General features: G+C 33.6%; 1 protein-coding gene across 1 annotated transcript in view; it reads left to right on the top strand.

The window, feature by feature from the left end:
* Window positions 1-24484, top strand: part of PCLO (piccolo presynaptic cytomatrix protein) — a 369605-nt gene extending 345121 nt beyond the window's left edge. Inside the window, exons 23-25 of the mRNA XM_082472536.1 lie at window positions 20895-21029; window positions 21439-21584; window positions 23524-24484. Of these exons, the coding sequence (XP_082328662.1) occupies window positions 20895-21029; window positions 21439-21584; window positions 23524-23664 (422 nt within the window). The 3' untranslated portion in view covers window positions 23665-24484. The remainder of the gene's footprint in view (window positions 1-20894; window positions 21030-21438; window positions 21585-23523) is intronic.
* The last annotated feature ends 210 nt before the right edge of the window (window positions 24485-24694 follow it).

Genomic DNA, 24694 nt, shown 5'->3' with positions numbered 1-24694 from the left:
GACATAGGGGTGCATGTCTCTTTTTGAATTAGAGTTTCATCTGGATATATGCCCAGGAGTGGAATTGCTGGATCATATGGTAATTCTATTTTTAGTTTTCTGAGGAACCTCCATACTGTTTTCCACAGGGACTGCACCAACTTACATTCCCACCAACAGTGTAGGAGGGTTCCCTTTTCTCCACAGCCTCTCCAGCATTTGTTATTTGTAAATCTTTTAATGATGACCATTCTGATTGATGTGAAATGGTACTTCATTGTAGTTTTGATTTACATTTCTCTAATAATTAGCGATGTTGAGTATCTTTTCATGTGCCTGTTGGCCATCTGTATTTCTTCTTTGGAGAAATGTCTCTTTAGTTCTTCTGCCCACTTTTCAATTGGATTGTTTGTTCTTTTGTTGTTGAGTTGTATGAGCTGTTTGCATATTTTGGAAATTAAGGCCTTGTCGCTCTCACCATTTGCAAATATTTTCTCCCATTCTGTAGGTTGTCTTTTCATTTTGTTTATGGTTTCCTTTGCTGTGCAAAAGCTTGTAAGTTTGATTAGGTTCCACTTGTTTAGTTTTGTTTTTATGTCTGTTGCCTTGGGAGACTGACCTAAGAAAACATTGATATTATTTATGTCAGAGAACTTGTTCCTAAGTATTTTATTTTGGGGGGTCTGATTTTAAAAGGCATTTAAAAAAGAATAAATTTATTTATTTATTTATATTTTACTTTTGGCTGCGTTGGGTCTTTGTTGCTGCACGCGGGCTTTCTCTAGTTGCAGCAAGTGGGGGTTAGTCTTTGTTGCAGTGCATGGGCTTCTCATTGCGGTGGCTTCTCTTGTTGCAGAGCATGGGCTCTAGGCGAGCGGGCTTCAGTAGTTGTGATGCATGGGCTCAGTAGTTGCAGCAGGCGGGCTTAATTGCTCCGTGACATGTGGGATCTTCCCGGACCAGGGCTCGAACTCATGTCCCCTGTGTTGGCAGGCGGATTCTTAACCACAACACCACCCGGGAAGTTCAAAGGCATTGTTTTTTCACATTCCCTTTCTGATATTTCATTGTTGGTGTAAAGAAATGCAACTGATTTCTGTATGTTAATCTTGTGTCCTGCTACCTTGCTGAATTCATTTACAAGTTGTGGTAGTTTTTGTGTGGAGTCTTTAGGGTTTTCTTTTTATAGTATCATATCATCTGCATAAAATGACAGTTTTACCTCTTCCCTTCCAATTTGGATACTTTTTATTTCTTTTTCTTGTCTGATTGCTGTGGCTAGGACTTCCAATACTATGTTGAGTGGAAGAGGTGAGAGTGGACATCCTTGTCTTGTTTCAGATTTTAGCGGGAAGGCTTTCAGCTTTTCACAATTCAGTATTATATTGGCTGTGAGTTTGTCATAAACAGCTTTTATTATCTTGAGATATGTTCCCTCCATACCCACTTTGGTAAGAGTTTTTATCATGAATGGATGTTGAATTTTGTCAAATGCTTTTTCTGCATCTATTGAGAGGATCATGTGGTTTTGGGCTTTTCTTTTGTTTATGTGGTGTATCACATTGATTGATTTGTGTATGTTTAGCCATCCTTGTGAACTTAAGATGAATCCCACTTGGTCGTGGTGTATGATTTTTTTTTTTATGTGTTGTTCAATTCAGTTTGCTAATATTTTGTTGAGAATTTTTGCATCTATATTCATTAAAGATATTGGCCCATGATTTTCTTTTTTGGTGGTGTTTTTGGTTTTGGTATCAAGGTGATCGTGACTTCATAGAATGTCTTTGAGAGTGTTCCCTCCTCTTCAATTTTTGGAAGAGTTTGAGAAGGATCGATATAAGTTCTGCTTTGTTTGTTTGGTAGAATTCACCTGTGAAGCCCTCTGGTCCTGGACTTTTGTTTGTAGGGAATTTTTTAATTACAGATTCTATTTCTCTTCTAGGCTGTATGTTTCTAGAAACTTGTCCATTTCTTCTAGGTTGTCAAATTTGTTGGCATATAATTTGTCATAATCAAGAAAGAGATTTATAGCACAATATTATTTCCATTAAAAATAAATAAATACAAAGTAATGCTAGATTTTTTATAGCTACATCATTATGTAAATATTCATGTAAACAAATATATGGAAGTTGGATTGAAAGGATTGTAGTAAATACACAAGATTGGGTGGCTGTGGTTGGGAGGGTGATGAGTTGAAGTTATTGGGATGAAAGGGAAAACTATAAAGATAATTAAATACCAAACAAAGAAGGAACCTGGCAGAGACAATGCTGATTGAGTGCTTGTGGGCTGTGAATTGAGGAGTGTGAGCAGCTCAATTCTGGGCACCTGCATTTAAAAAAAAAAGTTGGGAATAGTGTTTTCTGGGAAAGCTTCACTGAGAGACAGTTGTGTCAACACTGCAGGAGATGAAAGAGAGAGCCATGCGGATACCTGGGGGGAGAATTGTCCAGGCCGAACAAAATATTTTTAAGGAAAAATGAGCCCCACACATCCAGTGAAAAGGGGGCTAGTGTGGCAAGGAAGAGCAGAGGTGAGGAGGTCAGAGGAGGAACAGGAGCCTAGGAGAACACAGCATGAACTTTGTCTTCTATTGAAAGTGGTGTGGGATATTGTTGGAGGGTTTTGAGCCAAGGAATGCAACAGTCTGACTTAAGTTTTAAAAGGTTCATCCCAACTACTCTTTGGAGACTATCCTGCAGCGAAGAAAAGCAAAAGAAGGAAGAACTGATGGGTATTTATTGCAGTTATCCAGGGAACAGATGATGATGTCTCAGACCAGGTTTAGGGTCCAGTGTAGTGAGAAGTGCTTAGATGATACATATATACATAGTAATAGTATTAAAATATAATCATCAAATTAATAATGATTACTTTGGGGATGTGGGAGAAGGATGCAGTTGGGGAAGGGTTCCATAATTGGCTTCATCTGAATTTATGTTTTATTTCTTAAGCTGGCCTGTCATTACATGAGTGCTTACTATGTATTATTTATACTCCATTAAACCTACCTAAAGTATTTTAAATTTTTGGAAAACAATATTGAGTAATTTTGACATTTATTTGTTCGTTATATCTAGGGTGCAATTTTTTAACATGATATTTACTCAACTATACCTATATAAGGCAGTATCTTTCACTGTTGAGAGACAGGTAACAAGACAAACTAATTTAAAAGAAAAGAATGTTTATAGGTTGCTATAATTGAGAAGTTCATAGCTGGAAATAGCCTCAGGAAATACCAGCCTCCAGCCTGTTCTAGATTCTCAACTCTTTTCTCAATTTTCTCTGCAAGTTAGCCTTGTACTCAGGCTGTTCTGTGAGGCTGGGGACAGAGCTCCCAGCTGTTCTGGGACCCACTTTTAAGCTCTTGACTGAAATGAAAGAGAAATTATGTCTCAAATATCCTCAGTGAAGGACTCTGCTTTTTCCTACATGGGTCAGATGCCCACCTCTGGAACAATCACTGTGGCAAAGAAAATGAAATATAGTGGTTTACAACCTAACAGACCCATTTGGATTTGGGGGCAGACATTCCCAGTGTAGTGGTAGAAGAAGACAAGGGATACTAGAAAGATAAAATAAGAGATTTACGTTAGAATATATCTGTGTGTACTTTCAAAAATGTACTGAAATCCATGAATCTGAATGGAGCAGTCAGGGATATGGCAAAACAAACACACACACACACACACAAACTTCTTAAATAGATGCTAGAAATTTTTCTACTAAGTATTAAGGGGAATTTTTTTTAAAAGGTAAAGAATGTAACTAATAAGAATAATAATAAAAATAATTATGGTAACTACTTATTACATAGAAACGGTAGAAGAGTTTTGCTTGGAATGAAATAGAGAACAGGGGGCTAGAATAAATTTCTGAAATGTGTTTTGATATTCTATAACAAACATGAAAAAAGTTTCAAAGTTCATTAAGTATTAATGGATAATTCATTTAGCGTATCATTTTCAAATGTGGCGTGGGGACTATTTCCAGAAATTCAACATTTTACTCTCTTTTTTATTTCGGCTTCTTCTGGCTAAACATATATCACCACAATAGATTTACAGTCTTGGATGCACTGCATTATCAGTCCTCTTAAAACTGACATAACCAGTCCCTATGATTTAAAAAAATAAAATAATAATAATAATAATAAAACAAATTATTTTATTGTAAACAAGGTGCTGTTTTAACCCAATCAAAAAATGGACAGAAGACCTAAATAGACCTTTCTCTAAAGAAGACATACAAGTGGCCAACAGGCACATTTAACATCACTAATTGTTAGAGAAATGCAAATCAGAACTACTATGAGGTATCCCCTCACACGAGACAGAATGACCACCATCAAAAAGTGTACAAATAATAAATGCTGGAGAGGGTGTGGAGACAAGGGAACCCTCCCGCACTGTAGGTGGGAATGTAAATTGATGCAGCCACTATGGACAACAGTATGGAGGTTCCTTAAAAAACTAAAAATAGAGTTACCATATGATCCAGCAATCCCACTCCTGGGCACATATTTGAGAATGATGAAAACTGTAATTCAAAAAGATACATGCACCCTAATGTTCATAGCAGCATTATTTATAATAGCCAAGACATGGAAGCAGCTTAAATGTCCATCGACAGATGATTGCTTTAAAAAGATGTGATACACACACACACACACACACACACACACACACACACACACACACACACTATGGAATATTGCTCAGCCACAAAGAAGAATGAAATATTGCCATTTGCAGCAATATGGATGGACCTAGAGAATATCATACTAAGTCAGACAGGGAAAGACAAACATTATATATCACATGTGGAATCTAAAAAATAATACAAATGAATCTATATATAAAACAGAAACAGACTCAGACATAGAAAACTAATTTATGGCTACCAAGGGGGAAAGGGAGGGGGGGAGGGATAAATTAGTAGGTTGGGATTATCATATACACACTACTATATATAAAATAGATAAGCAAAAAGGATTTACTGTACAACATGGGGAACTATATCCAATATCTTGTAATAACCTATAGTGAAAAATAATGTGAAAAAATATATACATGTATAACTGAATCACTTTGCTGTACACCTGAAACTAAGACAATATTGTAAATCAACGTATATTTCAGTTTTAAAAAAAGCTGTTGTTTTGCAGGATGAGAGTTATGCAGTCATAGATACAGCAATTCCTTTATATTAAAACAAGATTATAAATCATAATATAACAAAAATGATTAACTTATACTAACATGTTTAGGAACATGATCTTCATCTTACCTTAAAAAGATGATATTATTGGGATACGGGCTTCCCTGGTGGCGCAGTGGTTAAGAATCCGCCTGCCAATGCAGGTGACATGGGTTCGAGGCCTGGTCTGGGAAGATCCCACATGCCACGGAGCAGCTAATCTTGTGCGCCACAACTACTGAGCCTGAGCTCTAGAGCCCGCGAGCTGCAACTACTGAGCCCATGTGCCACAACTACTGAAACCATGCTCCGCAACAAGAGAAGCCACCTCAATAAGAAACCTGCGCACTGCAACAAAGAGTAGCCCCCACTCGCTGCAACTAGAGAAAACCCACGTGCAGCAACAAAGACCCAATGCAGCCAAAAATAAATAAAAATAAAATAAATAAATTTATTTTTAAAAAGATAATATTATCTGGGTAAATTTCAATTAAAAATTAGGTCATTGCCTTTCTTTTCAAAAGCGCTGATTATTTAATTTTTAAAATATTTATTGGTGTTTTGATTAGTTAAAAATAATTTACTCTTCTTTTTCAGAAAACTCACTCATGTCAATCCACTATTGATGAAGCATTTTTATGTGAGTCTGATTTCAAGGATTATTTTACTGTGAGCTAAAGTTACATACAGATCTTTGCAATGCCTAGTAGTATATTCTCAGTACACTTTGGCCAATCTAAAATTATGGTTCATCCATTTCCTATAATTTCAACCTTTAAAAAAGAAACCAAAGAAAGTCTGATTTACTAATTTGGAGGATAATAATGCCAAGTGCTTTTGTACCAGATACTATCTTTCTCATTTGAGGAAAACGATTGACTTATGAGGACTTAAAAGAGAGCTAATATTAACTACTTATTCAGAGTATCACTGTGTAAACTGAGTATAGAGAGAATATAAGGAGGCTTTTATTTTGCTGTTGAAGCACTTGGGGAAATGATAGCTATTTTTGATTAGAAAAGGGCTTAGCTTCAGTCAATCAGAAATAGTGAAATTAGTAGCAGGTTTTCAAAGGTGGTGGCAAGCAGTAGCAATTAGTCCATAGAACGTTCTATTTTTTGTTCTTTGAAGGTAGGTTACTAAATTCTCTACTTAATAATTTCAACTTTAATAGTAATTGTGTTTTGTATTTATCAGGAGTATCAATGATCTGGCATGTTTCATTTACTAGGAAGCCTGAGGTCAGTGCTGCTCATGTATGTAAGATGAGCAAAACCCAGTTCCAGGAGGCACTGTTCACCTAAGCCAATTAGTGATTTGTACACTCTGGAGGTATCAGTGTGAAGTTCCTGCCAGAAGGATAGGGTACAAATATACTGCCTGGACTTGGGGTCCAAAATGATTTGGGGTTTATAAAAATTGCATAATAAGAAATGATTTCCATTATAGTAAAGAGGAAATGTAAATAACTTACATCTGTCAAGAGCTTAAATATGCTGAGCACTGTGTTAGCTCATTTGATTTTTGCGAGAACCCTGTGATGTAAAATCCTTTTCTCTCTGAGTCATATTATTGTGTCTGGAAGGTAGACGTGATGCCTGGATATGTAGCATGCATCTTGCAACCATTAGACAAAAAGGGCAAAAAAACAAGTACTAAAAATGACACAGTAGAAAGAAAGAAAGAACTTGGGTGCCTGCCTCATTACTGAAATGACAAACCTGTGCCTATCTCTGGATTTCTTTTATATTAAGAAAATGAATCCCTATTTGTTTAATCATTCTAAGTAAGTTTTTCTGTTACTTACAGATGAAAGCATTCCTTAAGGAGGCAGAAGGAAAACAATAGAGAAAAGTGCAGTTTTAAAGAAAAGGATTTAAACAGAAAGTAAAATTAATTCCAAATTACTTCTAACTTGTTGATGTATTAAAATCACCTAATGAAAGAGACATTTCATCCAAGTAGTTAAACACATCTAGCTGCCTGCTATTTATAGAAAATCTACCTAAAGTAAAAGTCTCACAGATGAGTTGAAAAAAAAGAAGTGAAAATATATACATCACCCAATTATTATTCAAAATAAAGCTGGTGAAATGGTATCAGAGTCAGAAAAAATAGAAAAATCAAGGCAGGAAATAATGGCCTTCTTATGTCACCTATAATGACCACTTCAAAAACATTATTTAAAAAGAGAAACTCTTCACAGTAGAGGTAAAGTCTAAGATTCCAGGATAAATCTAACAAAATACTCACACTTTTATGAGAAAATTGCAAAATACTGTTGAAATTCCAAAAAGAAGGCGTGAATGAATAGGCATATAGAGCATGTCATAAAGATTAATATCATAAAGATTGCAATTGTTTCCCACTTAATATGAGAATACCATGAAAGTTCAATTAAATAACTAAAAGTTTATAGTGGAATTTTGAAAGCTGATCCTGAAATTTATATAAAGGAAGTAAAGGCTAAGAAATTTTGAATAAAAATGATAAAGTAGGGTTATTCCTAGTTACCAAGATTAATTAGAGTTATAGTATACAAAATGCTGTGGTACAGCACATGTATTATCTAGTAGAACAATGAAACAGAGCAGATGGACCAGAAAATATTTTCATGTATATGAAACCTTAATTTATAACAAAAATTGCATTGCAGATAAAGAAATGATTAAAGGAAATTTGGCTGCCTGCAAAGAAAAATAAATTCCTACTACCTCACACTGTAAAAAAGCAATAAAGAGTAACTGAGGATGGTTTGAGTATCTAAAGTGAAAAACTTTTAGAAGAAAATAGAGACTTTCTTCCTAATGGCAAAATATGAAAGAACTGTTAAAAAACAAACAAAACAACAAAACTATTTAAACACAAAACCAAAACTGTAGTGTAAAAGACTAACCAATTTGACCACATTACAATTAAAATAAAACTTTTGTTCAAAAAATTACAACATAAACAAAAACAATATGAAGACTGAAAGTAGATATTTGTTATGCATATAAAAGAAATGGATCAAGATTCAGTATGTGTGTGTATGTATATATGTATATATTATTTGTCTAAAACTCCTTAAAAAATTCAGGATTTGCAGAAGTGTGACAAAATTATTATACTGCTGATAGAAAAGCAGTGCATAAAATGTTAGTATAAACAGTTTTGAGACTAATTTGACAGTAACAACTAAATCTGAAAATTTGCATCATGTTTGAATAATCATTGGCTAATGATCCCAACATATCTTAAATATTCTACTATATCCTAGCTAAATTCTTTTATCCATGTGGGAAGAGTTGTGTAAAAAATGTTTATTTTAGCTTTGTTTATAATAACGTAAATTAGAAAACTGTATTTATGACAGATTGATACATAATTTTAATATACTCACTAATATAACAAATTAAACTATATGGATGAAGAAAAATCATTTGATTTACATTAAACATCTTTTTTTGATGACAGTTCCTAGCAAATTAGGAAAGGGTAAGGCCTTTCGTTAATTTTGTAAAGATTATATTAAAAATTATTTTACTTATAGGTGAAATTTTGGCACATGCCTTTTAAGATCAGGATTGACAAGGATGTCTACTATTAATATTTAACATAGCATTGGTCTCGGTTAATATATAGGGAAAGAAAATGGAGTAAGAGGTACAGTGATTGGAAGGGAAAGAATAAAATAAATTATTTGTATACAATTTGAATATGTATGCAGAAAATCTGATGGAATCAACAGATAAGTGTTAGAACTAATAAGAATTACTTTAGATCACCAATAATTAATCATAAATACACAATAGCAACAAAGCAACAAAAATAATAATATCACTCATAATATCAAAACTAAACAGTATCTTAGGTTTAACTTGTAAAATAACCAAGATATCCATTACAACTTTTGGACTCTATTAAAGGACATAAAAGGAAATCTGAATAAATGTAGAATCATTCCGTGCTTTGTAGTGAAACAATTTAAATATAAAAATATAAATCTAATAAAATTCTGATTAAATTACCAGCTAGATATTTTCGAGGAACTCAATATAATTATTCGAACTTTCATATGAAATAATAGAGAACTTTCAACATCCAAGTCAACTTTGAAAAGGAGCAAAGAAAGTTTTGGTGTTCATTAGTGTTGCTCACTAATTATTTCTGTTTCTCTGACTCCCAGACTGTTTGGCTCCTTTGTAGCACAGTTGGCCCTTTGACTAGTTCTAGCCAATGAGTCATGGATGGTCAATATGTGTGCCATTTTTGGACTGAACATTTCACTGCTGGTGTGAGACTTGTAGAGTTCTCTTTTCCTCCAGACATGGCAGTCAGCAAGGGGGAAAATTGTGACTCCCCATCAGCCTGAGATGGTGTGACTAAAAAGAGCAGAGACCCTGCCAACCTTTATTGGATGTGTACAGTGAGAGAGAATAAAATCTTTCAGTTTTTTTAACTTAACTTTTTTTATTGACGTATTGTTGATTTACAGTGTTTTAGTTTCAGGTGTACAGCAAATTGAATATATGAACATATATATATGCTTTTTCAGATTCTTTTCCATTATAGGTTATCACAAGATATTGAATATAGTTCCCTGTGCTATACAGTACATCCTTGTTGGTTATCTATTTTATATATAGTAGTGTGTATCTGTTAATCCCAAACTCCTAATTTATCCCTTCCCCTACCCCTTTCCTCTTTGGTAACCATAAGTTTGTTTTCTATGTCTGTGAGTCTTTTTCTGTTTTGTAAATAAGTTCATTTGTATCATTTTTTTTCTTTTTTTAGATTCCACATGTAAGTGATGTTATGTGATATTTGTCTTCCTCTGACTTACTTCACTTAGTATGATAATCTCTTTTGGTAGTGTTTCTTACTACAGCAGAATCTAATCTATCCTGACTGAAACAAGGGTGAGGTTGCCCTGCAAGGTGTTAAAACATAAAGACAAAAGAGTCTGGTACTTGTGCAAGATGAAAGGAACAATGACATAGAATACAAAGCATAGAGATAGACCCAGGAATATATGGGAACTCAAAGTGGCACCACAAATCAAAGGGGACCGTTTCATAGATGGAATTGGGAGAATGTCTCCCTGTAGAGAAAAAGCAAACAAACAAAACAAAACAAACCCTGGATTACTGTCTGACTTTATATGCAACAGGGGATGTCCCACGAAGCCCTAGTGGGAAGCAGGTAACACATTCAAAGGGGTAGTTTAAAAGAATTTAATGACCATTTACAAGGTGGGGAAGGTTAAAGGAACTAACAAGGAAAGGTGATGCGTATTAAGGACCAGCCACAAAAAAAGCCATTCCCACCCTGGGTCTAATGAAGCATGGGGAAGGAAGCTATTGCCAGAACCCAGCAAGATATACAGCCACGGTACAGGAGATCGCAGACAGGAGTGGTAGCCTTTGTACCGAGGCACAACCACTGCAAAACTAGCTTACAGAGAGGATGGAGTCAAAGAAGGCAAAAAATAGCCCAGCCTCTCTCCTCCTACCCTCACATTTCCTGCTGGCTCTTCATTTCTAAAACCTCACAGAAGTCATATAAGGTAAGGACACCCAGGTGATGAAGTGCAAGCGAGTGTTCTTCTTGGGGCAAAGCAGGTAAGACTGATGAAGAGGGGAACTGGAGTGGCAAATATATACACACACAGTCCAAGTGGGCTGAGAATACAAAACTGAGGTAGAATTATAGTGCGCTCTTTTATCTAGCATGGCAGTTAAGGGCAAGGAAGACAAAGTGATTGCTGCAAAAATTGTATGGAGGAATTGAGGAATGGATTTATAGAATGGAACAAATATTGCATTAGTAGTAAGTGAAAAACTGGAGAATTGGTTAAAACTGAGAGGAGGATCAAAAGTACTGTATGTTAAGTGTGGTAGAATTAATCTAAGCACAAAGAAAGCAAAATGATGTAAGTAACCTAGTGGGCCAATGGAAACATATGACTCTCATAATCTATTTAACCCTCATTCAGGTGGTTTTCTCAGGTTTATTCAGAGGTTACCTGACTGCCTGATCACCATCCGCTCCTGTGAGAAACTGGGGATTATTCTACAGTGGATCGGTAGCTTCACTCTTACAGAGACAAACTTTTTTTATTTTCCACAAGAACTTCTAGTTTCCCTAACATTATACTATTACCTGATTTTATTTTCTAAAATCATTACATGACGATGCTAAGGTTTCTCTGTAAAAAGAGAATATGTGTAGACCCATCACTTCTCCTGGGTAGGTAATCTTCCTGATTTTAGATCAAAGGTCAAGAAGTTTAGATGGGAGGTCTAGTCAATGCCTTGAGAACTCAGGAAGCTAGCCTTGTCTTCTTAAACTTGACGCTTCTCTGGAAAAGAACATTACTGCCCTCTTGTTATATCATACCAGCTCTCTGATTTCACTCATTTTAGGATTTGTTTTCCTGACACATCTGAGGGGTATTTCATAACTGCAAATATTTAAAATGTAATGTCCTTTTAGGTTTTCATTTTTTATTCTCTAACAGTGGATTTTTTGTGTGTGTGTGTGAAGATTTTTGGGTTTTTGGTGTTTTTTTTTTTAGGTCTCATACAAGATAATGGATGGGAGGCTTTAGTTAAAAGTTTTTTTTTAAAGAGCTCCGTTTATTTTCAGTCACAGCAAAATGAATGCTAAGAATCATGTACCAAAAGGACAAAAAATGCCAAAAACACTGAAGATCAATCAGAAAAATCTATTTTTTTCCTTCTAAAATGATGTTCTTTCTGGTTTTGTCTCAGAAAGAAAGGCTTTCTTTATGTAAGAAGACAGAGAGAATGTTCAGGCCTGGCCTACTTTCACAAAACTCTTAGATCACGTTAGACCCAAATGCCTGCCTTATTGTATAAAATATCTCCTTGAATCTGGGTTATTTCAAACAAGGGCCTTAATGAAAGCGTACAGAACTCTTTTGCCTTGCAAAAAAAACTTAATGAAAACATAGCAAAATGCCTCCTCCTTTGGCTCCCCATGGCTTTGAATAACAGAGGCTTGTATATGCCCGTAAACAGAGAATGCAATTAATTAGCTGACAAAAAGCATTTATTTGGGGTGAAAACCATAGGTTTGAAAAAAGATTCCAAAATATCTCCAGATCTATGGCCTCAGCTTAGTTTAATGGGAAGAGCATGGGCTTTTAATTCAAGCCTTATCAATCACTTTCTTAAGAGCTAAATGAAAACGATACCTAATTTGTAGGTTTGCTGTAAATATTAGAGAAAGTTTTACAGATTCATTCATTAAACATCTAATATATTCTAGGTGTCTTTTCTGTGGGCTAAAAAGACCAGGATAAATAAGGAACAGTCTTTACCCTTTAAAGGCTGTAGTAGTCTACATACATAATGTACCTGGTATAGGAGAGTTGTTTAAGAAATTGAATGCATTGTGGGTACCATTCGAGTATATTGTAATTCCCTACATGCAGCAAATCAAGAAGTATATGATCACAAACTAATGCTTTAGAAAGGAAATGGGTGAGCATTTGCTCCTGTCTGTACCTGGTCTTTCCAGCACAACTTCCCCACAAAACCTGAAATTTCCTCCCCCCAACATAGGCATGCTCACAAGCATATACATGAATTTGGCACATAATCACTTTTACATAATAGGTAATCAAAATTTTGGCAATAACCTTGGGGTGTCTTGCTGGAAGCATCTAATCTAGCTATGTGACTTTTGGCAGATTAATCAACCTGAACTTTAGAGTCTCTTTTCTTGAAAGTGAAGTTAGTCATACCTCTGTCTATTTCAAATAGTTTAGGAAAAATTGAGATGATATGACTGACGTTTACATGTTATTTTATTTTTTTGTTTGTTTTTTAATTGAAGTATTGTTTATTTGCCATGTGTTAATTTCTGCTGTACAGCAAAGTAACTCAGTTATACATATATATATATATATATAACTCAGTTATAATGTGTATACATATACACTTTCTTTTTTTATATATTCTTTTCCATTATGGTTTACCATAGGATATTAAATACAGTTCTCTGTGCTATACATATGTTATTTTAAAATTTATTTAATCTGTATTCTTTATCTATAATATTATAGTAATACTTATTCACTTGGTTACAGATGAATATATACTTAAACTGTTAGAGAGTAGAAAATTATATTTTGTGAAATATATTTGGGATGAGGATTCATTTTTTTTGAAACAAATATATTGAATTGCCTATAATGGAATTATTTATATCTAATCACAAAGCATTTCACAAATCCTGTCTTGGGAATTCTCTAACACTTTATTAATGGTATGTTTTAGTAAAAAGTGCTGGACCCAAGCATTTACAGTCATCTGTTATATACAAAGGTAGCAAAGAAGTCAGATAATGGAGTTGGCTGCATGGTGTCATTCTCATTGTATGAGCAAGCTGATTTATGGAGAGTCAACTTCAGGAGATCTTACAGTGAGAGTACTTGGAATAGAATTTAATACAATATAGAATGAAGAAATTAGTGTCATTTTTGCTTCCTCCTTTCGAACATTAAATTACTAGGATAAACCTTTAAAAACTAATTCTTCACTCCTTCTATTCAGTCCTGCATATAAAGTGTTCTATACAGGTAAGAACCTTTGTCCAGAAAACATGTTTCTGAGAACTAAGTTTAAAACATATCAATGACTTGAATACAGCTGCTAGAAAACAACAATATACTAGGAGATGAAATTCAATACAAATAAGATTACCAGACTAGTTAAAGATCTAGTAGCTTTCCCTGCTACTCAAGGACATGGTGTAAAGACAAAGGAAGTACCAATTTTAGATAATTATTGAGTACCACCATCAAATTAGTGAGTACCACTTTGAACTTTTGGAAGAGAGAGAGAGAATTTCAGCATGGAAGGTAAAATTTATTATAGGCTGTAGGGTAAGGTTGATACACATGTTTGCAAATTATAGAGAGACTGTTGAATAGAACAATCTATAGTTAGCTCACTTCTTTTCTCTAAAAGGCTCAGTGAAGTAGAAGAAGACCTTTTATTAAAGAAATTTCCATTTAAAAAGTCTTGATTTATATGGATATGTCAAGACATATTTTTTGTTTTATTTGTTTACTTTGAATAGATTGAGCAATTGACCTAATGGTATAGATACGCTTGCTAGGTGTAAACTGTCAATTACTTCTAGAACTGATCTTCCATTGCATCAAATGTTGAGACATAAAAAAAATTAATGCTTATTGAATAATTAGCATTTTAGGCATTCCGCTAACAATTTGCCATTGTTGTGCTAGCTTTTTTTTAGAGGATCATCCCTTAGACTAAAACTGATAGAGTAAAAATAATTGAAATGAAGGAAAATACAATTATACGTGAGGAAATATACATCACTACTTTGGCTATTAATAGGTATTAGCACATTATTAAGACTTTCTATAATGAGAAGGTTTAGAATCCCTGAGTAAACAGACAAAATTATCTAGGATAGAAGATGCTTAGTAGAGGGTCAGGACTAAATAATATTTAGATAATATCAGAAAATGTCTAAAAATTTATTATTCTGTAAAGTTGAAAGATATTATAAATGGTCTATAAATAATCTTATTACATATTTTCACTTTACAATATGAGGAAATACAAAACAGAGATATTTAATGACAGGCCTGCCATCTTACAGGGCTAAAAGCCAGAATTCCTGGTTTTTAAAATCCATCTTAATTCTATATTGGACTTTTCTTAGACTTGGAATGAGTGATAGGAGCTAGTTAACAAATTATGAGGTGATAGACTGTCAGAGCTAACTATGCGTCTTACCTAAAACCAGTTCAGACTGTATTAGCTAGCACCAGTGACCTGCAACATTGCTATGTAGTACTTATTAACGAAAATTTGCAAATGCAAAGAAATCTTAAGTGTTGAGAATTTTATTCGCTGTTTTTTTCCTTACACAGACTTTCCTTTTACAAAGTAACATTCTTTGCTTCTTTACTTTTCCACATTTTATTCACTTCCAGCTCATTAAACATTGTCTCTAAAGAGATTTTTGTTGGAAATGGTCTTGCATTGGCAAAAGCTGCTCAAGTTGCAATATAATGCTTACAATTTTGGGAAAACGTAAACCTCAATTTGTACTCCATCCAGTTAAGTGTTAAAAATACCAATAATGCAAATAAAAAAGAAACATTTTCTTAATCAATAGACACTTCTTTTACTTTGTGTGTCTAAGTCAATTCCGTATAGACTCTCATATAATTACGAATATTTCAGAAAGTATTGCTGTTTTTTGTTCTTTAATATAAATATCCTGTATAATCGGTGTAGTGTATAAAGGTAGACGATAACTTCTAGCTATTGTTTAACCAACTAAAATAATTGTTTGCTATGCTTCCCTGCTTTCTAAAGTCCTGTGTTTGGGTAAAATAAAATAGCAAAATAGCCCCTGAAAAATCCTTTCATTCTGATAATATTTTTTAAAAATATTTTTAAATGAATATTTCCATGAATGAGCCAGTGTTCTACAAATATTATTCATAAGAAAATATAAGGTGTTCATGAGAGAACAGAGCCCTATGCTTAAAATCAGAAGATCTAGAGTAAAGTTCTGCCTAGGACGCTTAACAATTTGGCAAGTTACTTAAAACATGCAAGTCACTATTTTCTCATCTGTAAAATGGGGATTTTACCAACTTTATTTCTTGTGAAATAATGATTGTGTTCTGTTAATTGCAATTTTTTCTTAAAATATACTTTACTAAAAGTATAAAGTAGTTGGAGATATAGATATAGGTATGTGTATAAATGTTGCTTACAGATACAACATACACAGTTTTTCAAAGAGAAAACATATGTAAACTCTTTTTTAAGAAAATAAAGTGGAAAGAACACTGCATATCTTAAAGGAGAATAAAGCACTGGAGAGTGTGAAAAAAGAAAGCTGTGCAAGATAAAAGTAAGCCAGTTTTACAGTTCTACTTACTTGGAGCACTTCAGCTAGCTAAAGAGAGGGACACACACAATTTTGTTAAAATGGAATTAAATTAGTCCTGTTCCTTGTCAAAAAATAATTATATTGTTTTTAAATTTAACAAAAAAGAATATAACATTGTAAAAATAAAGGAATAACTTAATTTCAATAACTATTTTAGTCATGTAAAATATTTCAATAAATATTTTAGCCATAGTTTATGAAAGAGCTCACTAAGTTTAAGAAACAAAATTGAAAATATTAAGAGATTGAGTAATTATGTTTTTTAATACTCTATTTCAAATTTAAATTTTATTGATTAACTCTCCACTTAAAGGAAATCAACACTCTTCCACTTTCTTCCACTTTCCTCTTCCATTGTTTTATTGGTGGCCTGGATTTCATCTTCAGATTTTCCCTTCATTCCCTCTTCCCTCCCTCTCTCCCCCTCTCTCTCCTCTCTTTTTCTTTCCCTCATTACTATAGCCTCTATGTCCTTGTCATAGTCTTTTATATATTTTAGGAAGGCTGTTTCTTTTATACACAAATGTACTCTTTCAGAGGACTTATTTTTTTTCCCCTGGATTTTTAAAGAATGTTTGCTGTATCCTTGAAGTAGCTTAAGCTGGATATATCAGTGTACCAACTTATCACTTCAATGAGTATAGGATGATCTTTTGGTCCAGAGATTCACTCTTCTGTTATTTCAGAGAAATATCTTTATATTTTAAATAGATGTTATTTTCTATTCTCTTGAATTTACTTTTTCTGAGCAATAAGATATATTGGATCATATTTTTCAGTTCTAATATATCTGTCATTGTTCTGTAACTTCTTTATTTTTCTCTCTGTATCATCCTAAGCCTTCTTCCCTCTATGTCAATAATACTGATTTCTATCTTATTTAATTTTGTTCCCAGGATGTTTCTAATTCATTAACAGCTTTCAAATGGGATTATTTGTGTTTTAGCTCTGTTATCCCCATTTTCACCCCACCTGTTATTTTGTCATCTCATTTTTGAACTATGCCCTCTATATATCCGTCATCTCTTCCTCTTCTTCTTTCTATTCTTTTTTTTTTTTAATTGAAGTATAGTTGATATACAATGCTGTGTTAGTTTCTGGTGTACAGAAAAGTGATTCATTTATATATATATATATATATATATATATATATATATATATATATATATATATATATATATGTATATATTTGTACATACATATATTCTTTTTGATATTCTTTTCCATTATGGTTTACTACAGGCTGAAGTCTCTCTAGTTATCTCTTTGATGTGATGAAATTCATCCTCTTATATATTTCTTGAGAATGAACTTTTCTATGGTATTCTTGAGTTCCTTATGCTTAAACTTATAGGCTTGCTGCTTGAAAGACACTTTAGCTGTATAAAATATCCTTGGCTTGCACTTTATTTTCTTGAATTTCTCAAGGGTAAAGCTAACACCCAGCTACTGTGAAGTATCTATGATCATTGGCTGCTGAATTATCACGATTTAACTAGGTCTAGAAGATCTGTGTTTCACTTTATAAAACACATGGAGGGCAACTTTGCCTATTTGGGGAACTTAGTGTTTTGAAAGAAGGAAGAGAGCAGGCCGAAGTATGGTATTGTTAGATATTTTCCCACATGTCAGGGTACATCTAGACATGAAAATATAAGTTAATTAAAGCAAAAATTAATGCAGGGAAGAAATACGTTCTAAAAACCCATATCCAAAAGTGTGATAAAATTAAATCGAAATGATTAAATAACTACAATCTAATAGATTTTGTACATGATGCTTTTGTTACTTTAATTTCCTCTTGGAGATTACTCAACTATATTCTTTAACAGTCATTCTCAAAGCATGGTTCAGAAATCCCCGTGGGTCCCCAAGACTGTTGAAGTGCATCCAGGTCAAAATTATTTTTTAAATATACTAAGATATTATTTACCATTTTACCGTGTTGACATTTACATTGATAATGCAAAAGCAATGCTGCAGAAAACTGCTGGTGACTTAGCATAAATCAGGGCAGCAGCACCAAATTGTACTAATAGTGGCTGTATTTACTTTTTACCACCATGCACTTGTATGAAAAACTTGCCTGTTTCACTTAACAATATCCTTGATAAAGAAATTAAAATTCTTGTTATTAAACCTAGACCCTTAAGTACATGTGTTTCTAATAGTCTATGTTCTAGAATATTCTGTGTGATAAAATGGGAACTACACATAAAACACTTCTGCTGCATACCAAAATATGAAGGTTGACTTGAGAAAACATGTTAGTGCAATTTTTTTGAGTTGCAAGCTGAGCCAGCCTTTTTTTACAAGAAATATCATTTTTACTGGAAAGACAACTGACAGATAAACTCTGCTTATTCAAACTTTGGTAGAGTTAGCCCTTGGTATCCATGGGAGATTGTTTCCAGGAGCCTCCCCAACCTCCACAAATACCAAAATCTGCTTACACTAAAGTCCCTTATATAAAATGATGTAGCATTTGCATATAACCTATGTACATCCTCCCATATACTTTAAATCATCTCTAGATTACTTATAATACCTAATACAATGTAAATGTTATGTAAATAGTTGCCTGCATGTGGCAAATTCAAGTTTCGCTTTTTTGAACTTTCTGGAAAAAAATTTTTTTGATATTTTGATCTTCGGTTGGTTGGATCCATGGATGCAGGAGCCATGGGTGCAGAAGGCTGACTGTATTCAGCTGCCATTTTCTCAAAATTTAACAAAGTGAGTTTTTCACTTTAAGAAAAACAATTGACAGTAGTTGTTGTCAATAATAAAAATCAACTTTTAAGTAAAAATAAAATTTTCCAAAACTTATACCTGCCTCCCTGAGCTTGTCAGCTTTTCCATAGTCAGACTTTTTTGATGATATTGATGGTGATATTAACAAATGTGCCTTTAATATTGTATGAATTATACCAATGTTTTGAAGATCTGCATAACTCAGTAAACCCATATTTTCCAAAACGAACAATATAGGATGTTACCAATTCAGGCATAGTTAACTGGTCCATTCAAGGTGCAAGATAGACAATTGTTTTTTAAAGTAACAGTCCAAAGGTTCATTGATACAGTTTCAGCTTTCACATTTACACTAATCTTAAAGAAACTACCACTTTTCAAGTGTTAATGTAGTATCAAAGATTGTCCACAGTTGTCTGAAAGGATATTAAAATACTCCTTCCTTTTCCAACTATATATATATATATCTGTGTGAGCCTGTCATATATTTCAAATAAAACAGCATATTGAACTGGATTTAATGTAGAAACAGGTATGAGAATCCAGCTGTCCTCTATGAAACCAAGCACTAATGAAATTTGAAAAATATAAAATGTCACTCCTCACTATTTTTTGTTGCTTTGGAAAATACAGTTATTTTTCATTAAAATACTTATTTATAGGTATATTAATGTCATTTTAACTGAATCAATAAATAAACTTTTAAATATCCAATTTTACTTTTTAATTAGAAATTTTAATGTTCTTTGAGTACCACTATGTTTTTTTAAGAGTATAAAGAAATCCTGAGACGGAAACGTTTGAGAACAAATGATCTACATCCATGTTAAAGACCTTTAATAGATTCCTATTGTTCTAAAGGTAAAACCCAAATTCTTAACATAGTACCACTTAACAATATCTTATAATCACACGAATATTTATTTAGTTCCTCAGTCCCATGATGTTGCCTTCTGTGAACACGCTGTTCCTTCTCTTTATAATGTTCTTCCCCGTCCATGTCACCTAGTTAATTCTTTCTTATTCTGCTGGTTTCAGCTCATGAAGCCCTTTCCTAGGCTTTCTTGTAACCATGCTCTTGTACTTCAGAACCTTTCCTCTCCTTCTAATTGTACACTTATTGACGAAAATATTTCACTGATGGATTTCTTCCCAATAGACAGAAAAACCATAAGACCAATAAGCATGCGTATATTGGCTTATGATTGTATCCATTCTTCCTAACAGAGTGCTTATCACAGAGTAAGGTGGAAAATAAAATATTTGTTGGTGAATGATAAGTGGATAAATATATGCATCGATAGAGAAAAGGATGAATCAATAAAGAATTTGACCTAGTGTGAATAGCTTCTTCAGTAATGTAAAGATCCAAGATAAACACTAGAAAGGAATACATTGAATTCATTTCAATCACTCATATTTTCCCTTGTGTAATGTTATTACCATATACTTTTGTTGCCTACTTCTTTTACAAGAAAAATAGAACGGAAGTAGCTATAATATACAACGACATTTAGTTGTGTTAGCAAGCGTTCTTTTGCAAGCCTGGTAAGTAGTGAGCAATTGTCGGCAAACAACTTCTTGCATTTCACTTGACTTAGTACTTCCTATATATTATATTATATTAGAATTCTATTATTTTTATGTATGACTGTCTTCCTATAGTCCCCTGTAGTCTCATCTATTACCTCTTTTGGCCTAAAAATCTACAGTTGAGTAATAGTTACCTACTTGCATTTCTTCCATACCCCTCTTGTTACTTACTTATCATTATACTTAACATACTTTATTGTAAGCGTACAATTTACCAGTCTCTCCATGAGACCTTCCTCTCTTTAAGGGCTGGGGCTGTATTTTATTCATCTGTGTATCCACAGGATGCGATAAGGTGTTTAGCACTTGATAAACACTCAATAAACGAAAATATGAGTAAATTATTGAACTAACCACTTAATTAATGGCATGACATATTCCTTAACTTTTAAATTAAATTGTTCCAGTTAAAACTCAGGTAATGGGAGAAATCAAGATTGCACTGAAGAAAGAAATGAAGACAGATGGGGAACAACTCATAGTTGAAATCCTCCAGTGCAGAAATATCACCTACAAATTTAAATCTCCTGATCACTTACCAGGTATCTAATTTTATGATAATGAGCAATATAATGTATCTAGGAACTCTTTAGGAGTGTGTCCTAAATAGCCTAGAAAATGCTAATTAAAATTTGGGCTGTGTACCAAATATATCTGAAAAATATGAAATAAGAATGAATTTCTCTTATATAGAGCAAGTTGATATTTTACTAGTTAAAAATTAGATTTTTTCAACACAAATGTAGAGTGATGTATTTATTATACAACAAGAAAACATTTAAGTTGCTAAGAAAATTGGTGTATATTTTAATTATGTTGTCTGAAACAAATTGTTCACAGGCTACTGGCTTTGTGTAAAATGTAGGAGAACTCTCCGTATACGATTATAACTCTTTCAATAGAAAATTGTATTATTAATGGACACTTACCAAGCTGAATTCTTACTTTCAGATTTATATGTGAAAATATATGTGATGAACATTTCTACCCAAAAAAAGGTGATCAAGAAAAAAACAAGAGTATGTAGACATGATCGAGAGCCTTCATTCAATGAAACTTTTAGATTCAGCCTAAGTCCTGCTGGACATTCTCTTCAGGTAACTCATACAGTTCCGATTTTTAGATTTTCATTTATACTGTATTTATTTCCCATTTAATTATTCAATATTTAAATGCCAATCATATACTATGTGATATTTTACAAGTTAATTTTTAGAGGTAACTTCCCAGGGGCCCTTTAAAATTCCCCAACCCACTCATCCCATCCATTTAGCTACCAAGTTGCCTCTCTTCTACCTACTTAGTTTATTTTACATAGATTTTTTTCCATGCTCACTGCCACACTAATCCTTTTTGGGTCCTCATCTTTGTTATGCAAATCATCTCAGCAGTATACCTGGCCTACTTGCCATCAATATCTTACCCTTTAATTCATTTTATCACACTGCTGGCAGAGGTATCTTTTAAAAACACTGGCTAGGTTACATTGAAACCCTCCAATGATTCATCATTATCCTGACTCATTCAGAGTCCCCTAAGGCGAGTTCTGATTGTATTGACTTAATTTCATCTCCTTGTAGACATTTCCACTCACTCTTGACCCCATTCACACCAGAATCTTGAAGTCAGGTTAAACCTCTAATTCTTTGCTCATATTTTTCCTCTCCTTCAATACTCCCTTCTCCATCTCTCTCCATCTATCACAATTTTCCATATCTTTCAATGTAAACTCAGCTCTTTAATAATGACCTTGGGTGTAATTTATCACACCTTATTCACATAATGTTTTGCTTATCTCATTAGGCCATTAATCCCAGTCTTGTACAGTTTGTGTACTGACCTCTCACTGCTTCTGTACTCTCAGCTTCTCTAGTGCAAGGCTTGATTTTCATTGCTCTTTGTTTTGTAGCCTAGCACAATGCTTGTACATAGCATATCTTTAGTAGATACAGAGACATGGAATGAAAGAGAACAAAGGAGGAGGGAGGGAAGAGCTGAAAAAATGTGGGAAGAGAAGACCATGGTACTGGCACTTAGAGGCCTGTACTAGAGACGTATATAAGAGATATTGCAAAGCAAAAACTGCACTGAGATAATTAACTGATATTAGAGTGGAAGGGAATAAAAAAATTAAAGGATACTCTGAAATGTGTGTGAACAAAGGTGTCAGTCACAGAGATTGAGTAGTTACAGAAGGGATGGATAGGGAGAAAGAACATGAGTTTGTCTGAAATGTGATAAACTTGATAGGAAGGCAGGGTCCAATAAATGTGCCATTTGAAATCTCCAAACCAGAGGCTAAAAGAGACAGAAAAGTAGATTTTGAAGTCAGAAATGTAACAGTAAATTTTAGTCAGGAATAAAGATGAATTATCTGAAGGAGATTCCAAAAAGAAAGAGAGAGCGTGAGAGAAGAATTGTCAAGGAGTAATGGTATTTCCATCTCAGTTTCTCTACCTTTCTTTCAACTGATCCCTAAAAGAAAAAAATTTCTTGAGTATGAGATCCCATGGAATTTCAACTAGTGTAAGCTCTACCTATGACAAGAAGCCACTTTGGAAATGCTTCCTATAATAAAATTCCCAGTAAGTTAAATGGCATTTAAAGTCAGTGTTATGTTCTATCTGCCTTGTAAACTCGTATTTATGTACTCACCACTCAAATAATTCTGTATTTGAGTTAATATTTCATTAAGTAATAAAACATGCACCTAGCAAATTTCTTTTTTGAGACTTTCAATCAGTTTAATCACAAACCTAGTCAGAATTAGCTAGGTTTATCTAGCTAGCTAATATTATCTAGAATTCCCCTGTGCTTCAGGATATGTCTTTGCCTTTGGGAAATGTTGAGGTAAATTAATTAATATTATGCAAATCTTTTGAGGACATGTTAGTTATTAGTTCTCCTACAAGTATGCCTGCTACTTCTCTCACCCTCACCCTTTCTTGTCTCTGTTACTTCTTTGATGAGCAAATGTCCATAAAAGAGGTTGAAAATATACACACAAATATATATAATTTTGGCTATTTTTTCTAGATTTTACTTTTTTCCAATGGAGGGAAGTTTATGAAAAAGACCTTGATTGGCGAAGCCTGTATCTGGCTTGACAAAGTGGATCTCAGAAAAAGAATAGTCAACTGGCACAAACTTTTGGTCAGTCCTACTCAAACCCACTGAAGAAATGTGTCTGCTCAGGGTATAGAAAGTGCTTTAAACAGTCTTAAATCAAGACTATAGTCGAATACAATTGTTCTAAGCTATGCTTTCAGGGGTAACCATGAGAAGAGGAACAAAAGGCAAAAACATACTCAAAGGCTTGCAAATGTATTGTTGTGGAACATAGAAAAAAAAGTCAAATGGAAAAGTTCATATATTGAAGACAAGAAAAAAAGTTCTGAAACCTTGGATTTCTTGTGGCTGTCAAGAAAAACAGTGAGAGAAATTTTGTTTACTTAATGCAGAAATTTTTGAGTAGAGTTGAGCTACAGCTATCTAAAGGCTGAGACTCAAAGATTAAAATGTTTTCTAACGCAGGCAAAAGTAATCCTTTATGCAAAAGAACTTGGTTGAAAGGAAAAAACTAATGGAACAAATCTCGGTTTTCAAAAGTCTCTTCTTCATCTTATCTTCTCAGACAACTAACTGTTTTGAGATTCTGACATAGGATACACCTACAATATGTGTCCAGACTAGAAGTAAGGAGCTTGTGTTTACAGGGAAAAGGGAACCAGGGATGTAGAAATTATAGCTTTTAGATCATATTGTACAGGTTTTCTCTGTGTCTAAATGTTACAAGGGTGAACACCACCAGTTTTAGAATTCATGTTGTAAAAGCACATTAGTAAAACTTGAAATAAAGTATAGTTAAGACAATACTAAGTAGAAATGAAATTACATTTATCTAGAAATAAAGCCATGACTGGCTAACAAAAAAGAATATTGCCCCACAAACTATTGGATGAAACATCAAAAACTCCATAATTTACCCTTAATCCAAGACATTTTCAATCTACATAGCAAAGGACCTAGATTAAATTGGTATGTTCTAGGAAGCATGATAACTTGTTCTTTGTGGAATTGCAAATAAATGTATTATCCCATATATTTTCTTTCTCTTGAATGATATACGGACAGAGAGAAAATTCTTCCTCTGGCAAACAAATCGTATTAATCTGTGACATTGATTAAATTGGTGTCATTTCCTGCT

The sequence above is a fragment of the Balaenoptera physalus genome (genome assembly GCF_965194825.1).
Source record: "Balaenoptera physalus genome assembly, chromosome: 8".
Lineage (NCBI taxonomy): Eukaryota > Metazoa > Chordata > Mammalia > Artiodactyla > Balaenopteridae > Balaenoptera > Balaenoptera physalus.
Note: the sequence above shows the minus strand (reverse complement) of the source record. Positions and strands in the feature narration are given on the sequence as shown.